General features: G+C 36.2%; 1 protein-coding gene across 5 annotated transcripts in view; it reads left to right on the top strand.

The window, feature by feature from the left end:
* The window catches only part of ATP11C (ATPase phospholipid transporting 11C), a 177923-nt gene that overhangs the window by 110853 nt on the left and 51303 nt on the right, over positions 1-15767 (top strand). For all 5 annotated transcript variants that reach the window (XM_045538911.1, XM_045538912.1, XM_045538915.1 and 2 more), the window contains exons 6-14: positions 713-841; positions 2637-2740; positions 4938-4988; positions 5953-6017; positions 6356-6437; positions 7359-7509; positions 8114-8311; positions 14375-14536; positions 15226-15377. In XM_045538911.1, coding sequence (XP_045394867.1) covers positions 713-841; positions 2637-2740; positions 4938-4988; positions 5953-6017; positions 6356-6437; positions 7359-7509; positions 8114-8311; positions 14375-14536; positions 15226-15377 — 1094 coding nt within the window. The remainder of the gene's footprint in view (positions 1-712; positions 842-2636; positions 2741-4937; positions 4989-5952; positions 6018-6355; positions 6438-7358; positions 7510-8113; positions 8312-14374; positions 14537-15225; positions 15378-15767) is intronic.

Below are 15767 nucleotides of genomic sequence, written 5' to 3'. Positions count from 1 at the left end.
TCTAAGCTTTTAACTATTATGATTTATTCCCTACATTATTAAATTGTTCATAATTTCTTCTGTCATGTTTTATTTCTCTACTTGTGCTTTGGGTACTTGCTGCTAGGAAATTGTTTCTCATTGCAATATTAATTGATTCTTCTGATAGCAGATGAATTCTTGGAAAGTGACCCATAGAAAAAATATTTTTTCAAATATTATGGGAAAAACCAATGCCTCTCTAATTAACAGAGGTTTTCTGAGCACTGAAGAAGGAACTGGCACCCAGCAATCAGTTGTTATCACATGGCAGGCAAAGTATGTAGAAATATGCATGGTGTAGAGTGGGAGTGTAGCTGCTCAGTATTCATGAGTGCCCAACTTGTGACATGTAGATTTTCTTGATTTATTGATAAAGTGATAATGGTTGTTTTCTTATAAAACTTTAGTGCAAGAAATATCAGAGAGCAAACAGGTGTTGGAATCATTTATTAGAGTTAAAGGTCAGTTCTAAGCTAATCTGAAAGAATCCTAAGTCCTTGTGATCTTTAAGAGGATTCTGAATGTTGAGTAATATTCTTTTATTACCTTTCAGGTGGTGTAGGATGTTAGGATACTCTCAAAGCCCAGAGCTGCAGATATCTCTTGCTAATGTTTTGACTTTAGTGTGAGATATAATGAATATTTTGTTTGGAATTTAAAATATTTATATCTGCATTTCTTTCCATTCTAGGTTGGTGATGTAGTGGAAGTACAGGCTGATGAAACCTTTCCCTGTGATCTTATTCTTCTATCATCTTGCACCACTGATGGAACCTGTTATGTCACTACAGCCAGTCTTGATGGGGAATCCAATTGCAAGGTAACAGAGACTAAACCTTGCCTAAACATTTTGATCTTCAGATAATCATAAAGTACTGCTTCGTACCACCTCCTGTTCTTTTATTTTATCTTATTTGTCTTATTCTACTCATGTAGGTCTTGTATTTAAAGACCGCTGTTATATAACTGACTTTTGACTTCTGAGCAAATACTTATCTTAGAGGAAAAGGGTGGTGTTGAGTGGGGAAAAACCATGCCCCAAATAAGGGCCACCACAATTTTTATAGCACTGCATGAATTTACTATTGACACAACTCATTTAATATTTTATTTAGGCTTTTAAAAATAGGAGTAATCATAGGCTGAAACTATATAAGTATAAAGATAACTTCATGTACTCTAACCTTACAATTTGATCTATTTTTATTCTAAAAGTGATGTGTATTTTATTTAAAAATTGTTTATTCTTGGGATATAAGAAGTCTAACCTGGAGTAATTTGATTGTTTTTTAAAAATGCCTTAGCGTGTAGTTTGGCAAATGTTCACTTTATTACGACTTGGAAGAATTATAAGTGAGTTAAAGTAAATTTGGTCAAACCGAGGCACAACTTCTCTTATACTTCTCTTATACTTTCTGGGAGAGTCAGTTCTTTGCCATCGTCCAGAGCTCCACAGGGCATGAAGATGTATATCCTCTCTATGTTGACTTTAAAGGGGGATACTGATATGGCTCACCACTGGGAATATCCTTGGAGAGTTCCTCTGCTTGTTCATTCCATCTAGAGTTGGGGACTAGGACTCAGTGTGTGAAAAAAGAACTTTATCTCTTGGATGACTAATTGTATATTTCAGAAGCATGGTAATGAGCAAGAAGCATTTAAACTATTCAACAACAAAGTTATATTTTAGAGAATCTCAAGATAAAAATCAAGAGATCTACCTGAAGATTTCCTAATAGCAAAAAAGTTGTTTTGAGGAAGAAAACGTTCAGGGAGTTTCTTTTTTCAATTAAGTTGATCTGCTCAAATCAGCTAAAAGTACAGAGGTTTTCAAAAGCAGGAGGCAGTTTTAAATATAGCTCAGATAGTTCCATAATATTCCCTGAAGACCATGGCAACAGCTTTCCCTTCTACGTAAGTGGTGCGTTCTTTGAGTCTGTATTACCACTTGTTTGATGATGTATAAATTGGTTCATTGGAGCCTGCCTTGAGTTCTGGATGAATCAAGTGCATAATGTACACTAGTAGAATATTCTGTCTGACTAATGAGAGACACACCATCTCCCTGCCCTTCCCACGAAATGTAGCCACTTTGAACATTTTCAAGATCATTAATTAAGCTATTTGTGTAATGGAACTATTAATAATTCTTTCTCTTGATGTTGGCAAAATTTTAGCATTCTTATGACCAAAAAGGTTATATTCAATTCATATGTGTATGTCTACATTGCCATACACTATAGTGAGAAAAATAATAAGTATCAGTTCTATAAATAAGAGAAAAAAAAGTATTAAAATTTTCATGGGGTCTTGGTTAATTAGATGCATGCTGCAAATGGAATCCTCTCAGCTGTCATTATCAAGAAGAGCTTTTAGTTTTTCCATTATCTTTGAAATCCCCTTGCAGCAGGGTTATCTTTCTAATTATCTGTAATATATTTTAAGAATAATACCATAAAACTTATTAGGTGGGAAATGTGCATCAGTATTTGTTTATTCTGCCAAAGCCTCTTATTAAAACAAACTATGGTCCTGGAATTAGTTGGGTGTACAATTATGAAAAGAAACATTTTGTTTTTGTTTTTGCATTTGCTTTTGCTTCTGCTTTTGTCTAGACACATTATGCAGTACGTGACACCATTGCACTGTGTACAGCTGAATCCATTGATACTCTCCGAGCAACAATTGAATGTGAACAGCCTCAACCTGACCTCTACAAGTAAGAATCACCTGGTTTCATTTTACTGCTATCTGTTGGCTCTGCTTCTCTTCACCAACAGTATTGCAAAGAAACACCCACCACTTACCAGCCTACTCTCATTTATGTTTTTATGAGCTGTTCCTTCCTTCTGGCAGGGAAATGAATCAAATCAGCCTTGTTCACTACCAGCCAAAGATAAATCATTGTGGGCCCAGGCATCCTATGATTCTTCTTTTACTTTTGTTACTTATAAACATGGCCATCTATCATATTTTAAAATTAAGTTATCCCGCAAGACTGACTGGTCTATCAGGCTGATGCAGTTACCCGAGTTAATTAAAACAGAAATAAACCCTTTTACATGCCATCTAACATTAAAGAGAGAAGGGATACCCTCTTCATGCAATTAGTAGGCACTCTATCCTTTCTTACAATGATCGTGATGCGCTAAAGATTGCAAATAGGCAGTTTCTTGTCCACAGTAAACAGTTAAGGGAGCAGTAAAATGGTGTAATTTCCTCTATTTTACTATACTTAGGTTCTCTGGAAAAGATTTGCTGATTAACCATCATTGTGGATTGTCAAAAATTTGGTGTTTGATTTCGGACTGGTTAGTTTGTTTGATTAGAGCATGGTACTAATGAGGGTAGAGTAACCTGAGTTAAAACAGGTTTTATCCCCATGTGGACCAATTTCATTCTATTCCACCATTACAAATGGCATCCATTACCCATCCTAGCCATCTTGTTAATGAATAGTCTTAGTCATAAGTGGTTGGATAGTCCAAGTGGTTGGATGTGATTTATACTAACACCTAGTAGAAAACCAAAGTATTCATCCTGCCTCAAGAACAGTACCCTCTCTCCTTCCCATCACTTTTTCCCTCTTCACTTTCCTCTTCTGTGTCCACTTTGATCGTAGGAACTAGGGCCACAAAGTATACCAGCTTTTCTCTGCCTTCAAGGGGCCTCATAGTGAGCAAAGGAGATAAAACAGTAAAGCTAAGCTTACACTACAGTGTGATAATAGAGGTGAGTACAAGGGCCGTGGGATCACGGAAAAGGGAGTGAGTTATTCTGCCTGAGTTAGAGAACAGTATCTATTCCCTTGCATATTTATAAGGAAACTCTCACATTTTTCAGTTGCCTTATATATGAAGGAGAATGTTACAACAGGGAAGGTTATTCCTAATTCTCCTAGACTAGATCAAATCCCTTGCTGTGTGACTTCGGAATACCTGGTACTTCCACCACCCTTAGTGGTGATCACTGTTTACTTGTCTTTCTTAGGATAAGGAACATTTTTTTCCCTTTGCTTATTAGTGTATCTTCAGCACTTAGTACAGCACTGGCACAATTAATATATGATGAATGAATGAACAGACCCTTCATATTTTGTGTACATAGTAGTATAAAATATTTCTTTTTTTTTTTTTTTTGAAAAGATGGTGTTTACAATGCAAATTACAAAACATAATAAATACTTTTGCTAACGAGGAGTTGGCCTTTTTACCCCATTTTGCAGAAATACAGGTTACCATGTGCTTAGTCATATTAAGTGATTGGATCAAGCTCAGTTTTGAGATCAGCTGCAAGACAAAGGCTGGACATTTCCAAGATAGTAATCAAGTGTTCACTAAGATAAATGTTAGTGTTCACTAAGATAAATATTAGTGTTCACTAAGATAAATGTTTTGGTTAAAAGGGTGGTCCCTAGACCAGCAGCATTAGTATCAACTTGGAAACCCGAATCAGAAGCTCAGGGATGGGGCTCAGAAATCTGTGATTTAATAAGCCCTCCAGTGATTCTTATGCATGATTAAGTGTTAGAACTACTGAACTAATGGTTTTGAAAGTGTGTTTTAGCACCAGAAACCTTTCTTCGTGTGAATCTAAAATAGAAGTCACGTTATTTATATAAAGGTATAAAGGAGAAAAGTGTTGTGTGCATGCATAATGCCAAATAGAGCTGGAAAATCAATTTAGAATCTTTGTTTACATTCTTATAATCCATAATATTATTTCAAAAATTAGACGGATATGTTATATACCTTATCAGTTCAATATAACTTCTTTTTCCAGAAATATAATCGGCTTTTGTACTTCAGAGTCTAATCTTTTCTGCAGTATTTGTATTTTGCTTTCTTCTCATATTTGTGGTATATGGATTTCATCTGGATATAGAAAACACATTTGCAATTATGCTCTTTTTACAGGTTTGTTGGGCGAATCAATATCTATAGTGATAGTCTTGAAGCTGTTGCCAGGTTAGTTTGTTATTTCTTTAATCTGTCCTTTGGCTGGGGGTATATTTTTCTTTTAAATCCACTAAAATAGCCAAATACCTTTCTTTATAGAAAGGGGTATAAAGGTGAATAAGTAACCTTGTAATTGGTAGGGTTATGGTGGTAGGATCTCTGTGTGCTGGGGGTAGGGGGTTATTGGAAATAATGCTTAGGGTTTCCAAAATAGCAGAGCTCCAGACAATTTGACTGATGTTCCCAAACATTTTCTAGGGCACTGTATGTGTTGTCCTTGGTTGTACAGTGGCTGACAACATTGGAAATATACTTGCAGAACAGTGGTTTAAAGGAGAGTAATTGAGGGACTAGGCAGTGGATAAAATGCTGGAAGAATTACTGGGACTTAAGTGAAATGAAAGGCTGATCATTTATAATGAGGCAATTCATACAAAAAAGGATGCTTTCTTTCCTCTTTTATCATCCAGTTGATTACCTTAACTTTTCCACTTGCCCTTTATAGCCACACTCAGAACAGTATCTATACTCAGAAAGAAGTTAAACACAGAGTTCCTAGTGATCTCCCAAAAGGAGGATTTACTCTCTATAAATACATCAGTGTGTTTTTCCCCACCTTGGTGTTTGCCTTCCCAGTCTTTTTATCTGTGACCCTCTGTTTCTGTTTCTCTATGTCTGCTGCTTTGTCCTGTCCTCGTCTGTCTATCTATGATTCATAAGGCTTTTATCCCCTTATGCATTTCTGTACCACTGTTGCTGGCTACTCCTTTACTGTGCTTCCATCTGTGCTATACCCTCAAGTAGCTTCAGAGAGAGGGATCTTTCAGCTTGTCCTTGGGAGTAAGCGGATGATATAAGTAGACAGATACATTCTGAACCCCTTGGAGATAGATGTGTTTCAGAGCAAAATCTGTCCCCACAGTTGATGATGCAATTGTGTTGTTGGGATACACTGTGGTTGTTCTTTATTTAGGTCTTTGGGACCTGAAAATCTCTTGCTGAAAGGAGCTACACTAAAAAATACTAAGAAGATATATGGTAAACAATTTTTAAGATATATATATATATCAGAAATATGCTTTGTAAAGCCTGTGAATAAATAGTGCATGTTAAAAAGTGAGCATGGTAGATATTGCCATTTAATCTAAACCTCTGTTTAGATGTTGAGAATTTATAAGATGGTAAACTAAGATGGAATATGACATGTTATATAGGATTAAAAATTATGCTATTAATGATATATCAACTGGTGAGTTGGAAGGGGACTTAGAATTCCCACTTCTATAGATTTAGAAATTTATAGAGATAACTGGGTGGGGAGTTGGTTGACAAGTTCATTTGCAATCCAGGTTTCATTATATTCTGTTATTCCTTAGGAGTTGCTGTTTACACTGGAATGGAAACCAAAATGGCTTTAAACTACCAAGGGAAATCTCAGAAACGTTCTGCTGTCGAAAAGTTAGTATACACCACAATTTCCTTAGTTGTTATTGATTGAAATAGTTACTTCTTCAGTAATTCCAAAAAACAACTACAATAGCAACTACCATTTTAAACACTTGTTTATGTTCCAGAAACTGTGCTCAATTATTTGTATGTCTGATTTGGTATAGTCTTTTGAACAACTCTGGGCAGTAATTTGTGTTAGCTTCTCCACTTTAGAGCTGAGGAAATGATCTCAGGGATGGTATATGACTTACCTAAGCCCGCATAACTATTAAAGGACAGAATTTATTTGAACTATAAATTTATTCCTTTTTGTTACTGGAATTAATGGTGTGGGATCCTCTAGTTACTATATACAAGTTGGTTCTGTAACATAGATGATAGTCTCCTGGAAAATATTGAAGTGGTACCTGGTAGATCCTTAAGCTAGGTGCCACTGGTATGGCCCTCTCCCTATCACCTGCATGGATAACCAGTATGTCACTGCCACCCTCTCCCTAGCTCCACTTTTGAATTGAAAGAATCTACACTGAGCTTGAGGATTTCACATTGCTATTGTACCCTCTACACCAAACATTTAGGATTCGGGGAAGTGGAGACAAGCTACTCCTTCTATAAGGTTGAGTAGGTTATAGTGTGTGTGTGTGTGTGTGTGTCCCGTCACTTTACAGGAACCTTAATAAAGGGGTGTTAAGTTAGTCAGCCATTGTACTTGGGGTGATCAATAAACAGTTCAGGGCTAGCATTTCCATTTTGCCACTTGAGAGTGATGCTGCGGCTGTGATAACTGAGGTGCATATGTAATCAAGGCTTGTGCTGTGGTTACACATCATACACAGGAGAAGCTTTAGATAACTGAACAGTTTAATTCATATCGGGCTGATGTCTTAAGTAATTAGATGGTTTTAAAATCCATACTGTCTTATTTTTCAGATCTATTAATGCCTTCCTGATTGTGTATTTATTTATCTTACTGACCAAAGCTGCAGTATGCACTACTCTAAAGTATGTTTGGCAAAGTACCCCACATAATGATGAACCTTGGTATAACCAAAAGACTCAGAAAGAGCGGGAGACTTTGAAGGTAATTTGTTTTCTGCTGAATATTGTAACTCTAAAATTTTGCGATCAAGCCACCTTTTATTGAAATACTGCTCAGAGAAATGACACTTTTTTTTAGCTTCTGGGCTTTCTCTTGATTGTATGGTGGCCCTAAGCTATTAAATATGTAAGAAGTTTTAGAGGGTTTTTTTTTCTTTTACTCTGAGCATCTGTGCTTGATTTTAGCTTTTTAAGAGTTTGAAGCAATTTGGCAAGAAGCTCTGGCATTTTAATATAATCTTGTGAGATGTTATAATATGAGCATAATGGATGCTTACACATAAACTTTGATCTCACATTCATATCTAGGAGTGGAAGGAACAAAGAACTTACAGAAGTGAAAAAAGTGTTGACAGAAGATATGTACGCCAAAGAATAATGATAAAATTGAGGGTGTTCTTAAATGTTGTTCTCACATACTGTGATAATTTTGACTACAATGATACAGCGTCATTGGGAAAGTTCCTAATTTATAGCAAGAGCAGTGCTTTCAGCATTGAAATAAAAAGATACAAAGTTAACTGTTTCTATTATACTCATCTGATAGAGTGGTTTATCTAATTAGCATGAACTCTCTTTTATTTTAGGTTTTGAAAATGTTCACCGACTTCCTGTCATTTATGGTTCTATTCAACTTTATCATTCCTGTCTCCATGTACGTCACAGTAGAAATGCAGAAATTCTTGGGCTCCTTCTTCATCTCATGGGATAAGGACTTTTATGATGAAGAAATTAATGAAGGAGCCCTGGTGAACACATCAGACCTTAATGAAGAACTTGGTCAGGTTAGAACATACTTTGACTTACAATAAATCAGTATCGTGAAAATGTATTTTTTTGTGTTCTGGATTACCAATGTATGTGACTGTGTCACAGTTGGAAAAGTGATTCAAAGAAAATTCTTTTATGCAGACATGTAATGAAGCTAAGCAGTGTTTTCATAGCCATAGCATCAGGTTTTTGCCTGCATTTTTGAGAATGATGCAATTTGTGTATTAAATTTGAATGTTACTAAAATTCTCTTTAAAACTCACAGGATGATGTTATATTATGAATTATTGCTTTGAAATAGGAAACTTATAGTCTTTATCACCACCTATAACCATTTGTGGATACAAGGTAGTAAATATAGGTATTTTATAATTGCATTTTGTTCCTTAAACAAAATTGACCAGAGTTGTCCTATTGACATATTCTTGGTACATTCTGATCAAATAGAATATAGACCTAGCTAGCAGAGTTGTTTATTCCAGTACAAGAATTTAAATGAAGGGAAAATGTGAGGGCATGTATTCTTCAAAATGCTTTTTGCTTCATATTCCAGTGTAACCCAGACTGTGACTGCGTTTCTAACCTAGGTGCATTTATTTCCCAATGCATTGCAGTCTGGCTATAATTCTTCAAGTGATGACTTCTTAGGTGTTTTTCTTATTAGTATTGAGAAAGTTTTTCCCTTTGTTTGAATTTACTGTGTGTTGTGTAATGATTTTCACAAGCTGAGGGAATTTTTTGGTTTGCATTTGGTTCTCACGACATTTTGAATGTCAAGGCTGTGGAAATGTCATTTCTATGATAGGGAGATGCAAATTCAGTTAATGGAACTGTGTGGCTGGAACACGGCCTCACACTTGTTTTAAATGGTGCTCATTTGCATGTATACCTCAAAACACTCTCTTCCTAGGTGTAGCCTTCCCACTGCCCCCACTCTATTTCTGCTCTTGACACAGCCTTTGCCTAAAGGTACATGTGGCCTTCCAGGTCCTTAAGTGTAGCCTTTTGATTGAATCCAAATTTTACAGAACAAATTCTTTTATTAAAAGGGGTGCAGCAGAGAAAGATGAAGCTTTTCTTGCCTCCTTTGATGCTTAAAAAACAACAATCTTGAAATCAGAAGGCCGCAGGTTCCCTAGCCCTAGCCTAAACCAAAGTACCCTCTTAACAACTTCAGTTGAAAAAGTAAAGACTCTCCAGATACCATTTTGTTTAGAACTGACTTTAGGACACCAGTGTCTCAGGCTGTGGAGTCTGCATCCCACGTAGATACTGACGCACCAAGAATAGGATAAAAAATGAATGGACGAATGGCTTTTCCCTTAGATATTGTTCCCAGAAGATTCTTTTGTTGGTAATGTGAGCTGCCACAACTAATCCTTGCCTTTTTAAACAAGAAGTTTTCTGTCCAAGGACAGAGCTTTCTATGTAGAACTACTTTAGTTCCAATAAAAGCTATAATTTTGCAGATTTTTTTTTGCATTAATATTTTTGAGTATATAAGCCACCTCTGGTCAGCCTTTCCTTAACAGCTATTTTAGTGGTTCACTCTGAATGCTGAATAAATCTGCGTGTTCTAGATTTAGTGCCTGGCTCTATGATTTAAGCTACCCAAGGATGATCATGGCTAGCCTGGGATTAGCCTCAACTATATACTACAAATAGAATAGCCATCATTCCAAATATGATACTTAATGCTCACCAGAAACAGATAGGATTCCCAGCCAGGTTTCACTTGATGAGACTCATATCTCTTTCTTTTAGATCTCTACCTCAGCAGGTTCCACATTACCTTGTTTTTATCAGACTGTGTTAACACTGCAGAAAGTAAAGTAGAGCTTTGAGTAATGATCTGGTAAATTTGATCAGTGAAAATAAGCTACAGTTTTCCTTTTAGCCATCACTCCCTTCTTCCACCTAACCTCGCATTTCTGGATGTGATTGCCATTTAGTCAAATCACTAAATTAATAGTGAGACCACCACTTCAATTAATAGTGTATAAACTATTTGCCATCATTATCAGCTTGCATGTATAGAAAATCTACCTGAATAAAAATGGAAAGAAGTCTTGAAATAGTTTCTTGGTCCACTTAGCATTCAGTGGACCAGTACACACAAAATTAAGTGTAACAAGTTTCCTCTTTGATGAGTCATAATTTAAGATCTATGGGGCTTTTCATGTTACTAAAGGCAATGCCAATTAATTCCCATCAATACCATTGGAAGCATTTGTTTAACCTCTTTAAAATGACCCACATTGGTATTTGAAAAACAAAGATATGTTTAGGATGGTGTTTGATGTGAGAAACAAAAAGAAGTGGACTGCTCAGCACAGTTGGAAAATAATGGGGTCTTTTATGATTAGACATCAATCGTTTAGACAACCAAATGGTTTTCATCCATCTTGAGAAAATTGTAAGGCTAGCCTTCTAGCCTTTCCCCTCCCAGTCTTGCAGCTATGCCTATGTAACATTATAGTCTAAGTATATACTCTAAGAATTCCAGTGACTGTTCAACTTCTTCTATGTACCTGGGATGTGTTCTAGGTACCAAGGTTACTATTGTAATGTAAACAAGAAACCCTCAAATTGTTTATTATGTAGTTGGGAAACACATACATCAAACCTAACTATAGCAATATGATCATAATCAATCAGAAAAATTAGAGAATGTGGGACAATGGAAAGAGTCCAGTACTGTGTGATTTTGGTCAAGTCAACAGCGGTGACAATAAACAATAAAGCACCATGTGGTTTACAGAACATATTTATTATTGAGCTTTGTTTTTTAATCTAAAGATTAAGTCTTATGCAGCAGGTATTGTTATTTAAGGTTAATATTTAAAGTTCAGACAGATGAAGAGATTTTCCCAAGGTCACAAAACTAGTAGGTGGTGGAGCTGAGATGGAATCCAATTGTTCCATTAGGTTGAACCATATGAAAATTTGTGACCTATAATATAGGTGATTTCACACATTCAACATATAGTTCAGAGCTCTTTGTACCCTGTAGTAGCTACCTCACTAAGAAATAGAAAAAAAAGTGTTTTTTCCTTCACTATTCTCACACAGCTACTCAACATAACACTTCTGACACAAGATATGTGAGATTTTTTTCCTACACACCAAGCAGTCAGTTCTCCAGTGGAAACCAGCTGGGTGTCCTCTAATTCAATTCAATTTGGACACTACCTACCTGGAGATAGTGTTAGATCCCACAGGTTGAGGGCTTAGTCCCACAAGACTGCTCCCCACTTCTGATGCCAATCGCAAGCACAGATCGTAACCTGTGCTTCTGCCTGACCAGTTATAAGTCGGAGTTCCCACAAACCTATTCCTATTCATTTGATCAACTTGCTAGAGTGGCTCAGAGAACTCAGGGAAACACTCATGTTTTCTGGTTTATTATAAAATGATATGACAAAGGATATAGATGAACAGCCAGATGGAAGACATGCATATGGGATGAATTATATGAGAAGAGGCACAGAGCTTCCATGCCCTCTCCAGGTGTGCCACCCTTCAGGAACCTCCACATGTTCAGCTATCTGGAAGTTCTTAGAACCCATTTGGGGGGGGGTGGGTTATGGAAGCTCCGTTACATAGGCATGATTGGTTAAATTATTAGCCTTTGGTTATCAGCTTAACCATTAGTCCCTCTTCCCTCTCCCACCCCAGCTCAGGGGTGGGGCTGAAAGTCCCAACCCTCTAATCATGCCTTGGTTTTTGTAAGATTAGCCCCCATCCTGAAGTTGTATAGAGGCCACCAGCCATTTTGTTAGCATACTAAAGACACTCTTATCACTCTGGAGATTCGAAAGATAATTTTAGGGGCTTTATGTCAGGAAACAGGGAAGAAGATCAAATGTATATTTTACAATGTCATACTCAATTTAGGCTTTCTATCCATAAAATTATGAGTTTGTGCTTTCTGATATAGAGGAGGCTTTTCAGCAAGCCCAAAGAGGAAGAGGCTGCTTTGATAGAGTCAAGCAGCAGCCTTTCTCTTTATCCCTCGCTGTCCTTTAAATATGAGAATACTTTTTAATATAAATCACAGCTGATCCCAACTTCCCCTCTTTCTGAGTATGTGGCATATATTAGGGCAGTGGTTCTTTAAGTATACTCCTGAGACCAGCAGCATCAATATCACCTGGGGACGTAGAGATGCAAATTTCAGTAGCTCTGGCCCCATGTCAGACCTACCGAATCAGAAACTCTGGAGATAAAGCCCAGAGATCTGAGTTTTAACAAGCCCTCCAAATGTATGTGATTCATGCTACAGTTTAATAATTGCTGCATTTAGGTATAATTTGTTGGCCTAAACCTGTGAGATTCAATGTGTGCAGATGCATACAGCCCAAACTATTATGTATAGGCAAATAAATTGTACTTTAAAGCTACCACCTTTCACACTAATGAAAGAGATTCCGAAATAGTTAATGCTCATTCAAAGGCAGGAGGTGAAACAACCTAGGACAGACTTAAGGGGAAAATGAAAGTTAATAATTTTGATCAGAAAAAAAAACCCAAAGCATTTCATTGTAACTGGAAAAATCTAAACGATACATGAATAATACCACTTGGATTAATTTAAAGAGAGAATTCAAACTTGGCTGGCTTAACAGGAAAAAAAGGGAAGATTGGAATGCTATATTTGTGCCAGTGCTGCTACCGTGAAAAGCTTTGAAAAATAATTACAAAGCAACTACTGCAGGAGTTCATCTCTTTCTCCCTTACATAATAAAAACCTTAATCTTGTACTTGTGCTTGTTCCTGTCAGCCCATAATTTTAACTATTTAAGCATAAATTGCCAAAAAGGAGGATAAAATTGTGGGTTTCCAAAAGCCAGATGTTATAAATAGAAGAGATAAAAAACTGAGATAAAATAGAAATGCCCAAAATGGTTTATTTTAATGGAAAATTGATTCATAGCTTATTTTTTCCATTATTTATGAAAATATCCTTGTCTTATACTTTAACCCATCATTATGAACTCTTTATTTAATTTGGGAACTTCTTTGTGGTATATTAAAATATGCATAGTATGTTGAAAGAAATTTCAGTTATGTTTTGATCACTATTGACATATGTCCCACATAGGTAACTGTTAACATTATTATTTCCTCTGTCTATATTTTGTAGTTCTTATGTACATTATATGATGTAATGGATTCTACTTCAATCCAGTATTTTTATAGAAAATTTTACTTTTAAAGGGCCAAAAGAAACTCCATTAGTTTTTATTTTATTCAGCTACATCCCAGTTAATTTAAGCTCCTATTAAATATTTTTTTAATGGGTAATGTATATACCAGCTCATAAAGTGTGTTTATGTGTCTGAGTGTGAAATAAGTGGTCAATGTATTCTTATTTCCCACTTAAAAATTGACTTTTTTTTTTTTTTTTTTGAGACAGAGTCTCACTCTGTTGCCCGGGCTAGAGTGAGTGCCGTGGCATCAGCCTAGCTCACAGCAACCTCAAACTCCTGGGCTTAAGCAATCCTCCTGTCTCAGCCTCCCGAGTAGCTGGGACTACAGGCATGTGCCACCATGCCCGGCCAATTTTTTCTATATATATTTTAGTTGGCCAGGTAATTTCTTTCTATTTTTAGTAGAGATGGAGTCTCGCTCTTGCTCAGACTGGTCTCAAACTCCTGACCTTGAGCAATCCACCCGCCTCAGCCTCCCAGAGTGCTAGGATTACAGGCGTGGGCCGGGCCCGGCCAAAAATTGACTTTTTTAATGTAACTTATTTACATCTAAACAGGTTAATTTAAATTGAGGGGTTCTTAGTTGGATAAAATGGTTGCATTTTTTTCTTCCTATTAATCTACTTTTGAGTAGGTCTACCCTTAGACATACTACACTATTTCAGTGTCTTTAAAAATACTCGTTTATTTCTCATCTCTTTGATAATATTGCCTCTGTAATTCTCTGGACGTTTGACAGGAAGTCTTAGAAGAGGTGATTTTCTGTGATTTTCTATGGATATGAAAATAGCCCTGCCTTAAATTGAATTAAAAATTAATTAGACTGAAGAAACTGAAAATGTATGTTTGTGTTTTTGTTTTTAGGTGGATTATATCTTTACAGACAAGACTGGAACACTCACTGAAAACAGCATGGAATTCATTGAATGCTGCATAGATGGGCACAAATATAAAGGTGTAACTCAGGAGGTTGATGGATTATCTCAAACTGATGGACCTTTAACCTTTTTTGACAAAGCAGATAAGGTGGCATTTTCTGTATTACCATTTTATCTGAGAAATCTATCTGTGTATGCATGTGTTAACCCTGAGTAGTGGAAAGAATTTTCCAGTAGGCATATAACATAGATTTTTGAATAACCATTTGTTTATTCTTTTGGCTTCACCTTTCTTGTTTTACTAACACCTCTGGAATTTGTAAACTAGTATAATTTACAAGTAGAGAGAACTGTGGAAAGGATAGTTGGGTAAAAGCTTGCCTGTCAGTGTGATTATAATTTTTTGTGCTTTGTCTTTTCAAATATATGCTCCTTGAAGAATGATGTCTATTCAAATGATTAAATTCCCAGGAATATCTAGGCATTAAATGAACCAGAGTCTCCCTATACCTGAGCTATTGCTGGATTGTGAATTAAATACTGAATGAACTCTTTTAGACCATGAAGAAGTCACTGCTTTTGTTTAGGTGGCCCTATAATAACCTGAATGAGTTAAAGCAGCCTTTAGGGTACACTAGCTGAGAAACAGGAACTCTGTTGGGTACTAGGAGGATGATATATAGCTTATTTGAGTATTAGGAATTTATAGATTTATGTTACTCAGCTTTATTGAGGTTATAACATTCTCTCACATTAGTATCTTTTTTTCTGTTCACTGCCTAGTTACTGAGTGATCAGAGTAAAAATAATAGCCATTCTCCTGTTGCTGTTCCACAGAATCGAGAAGAACTCTTTTTGCGTGCCTTGTGTTTATGTCATACTGTAGAAATTAAAATGAATGATGTTGTTGATGGAGCTGCAGAATCAGCTGAATTAACCTATATCTCGTCTTCACCAGATGAAATAGCTTTGGTGAAAGGAGCTAAAAAGTAAGCACTTGATACTTCTGAGAAAGTGAAATCACAAGAGGACAGAAGTTATTTTGGTGTTCCCTGTTTGCTTCAATAACCTTATTGTGTACATCTCCTGCTATCTAATATTAAAAAAATGTGCTTTGTCCAGAAGTTTGTGGAAAATTCCCAAACCTAACCAATTAAGACCAAAAAGAAAATAGTGATCCATAGATATAACTTGCCTTACTATTTATGCATGCCAGCCAGAAGTCTGAATGTTCATATTATATTTTGCAAATCATACAACAGTGGCCACTGTTTGTATAACACATGTTATTTCTGAAATGCTCCCAGCAATTTTGGTGTTATTTTGATAACTGACAGACCAGTTTTACCCATGAGGCCCAGGATGATTACGTGGCTGAA

Source organism: Lemur catta, chromosome X, assembly GCF_020740605.2.
Source record: "Lemur catta isolate mLemCat1 chromosome X, mLemCat1.pri, whole genome shotgun sequence".
Classification (NCBI taxonomy): domain Eukaryota; kingdom Metazoa; phylum Chordata; class Mammalia; order Primates; family Lemuridae; genus Lemur; species Lemur catta.
Note: the sequence above shows the minus strand (reverse complement) of the source record. Positions and strands in the feature narration are given on the sequence as shown.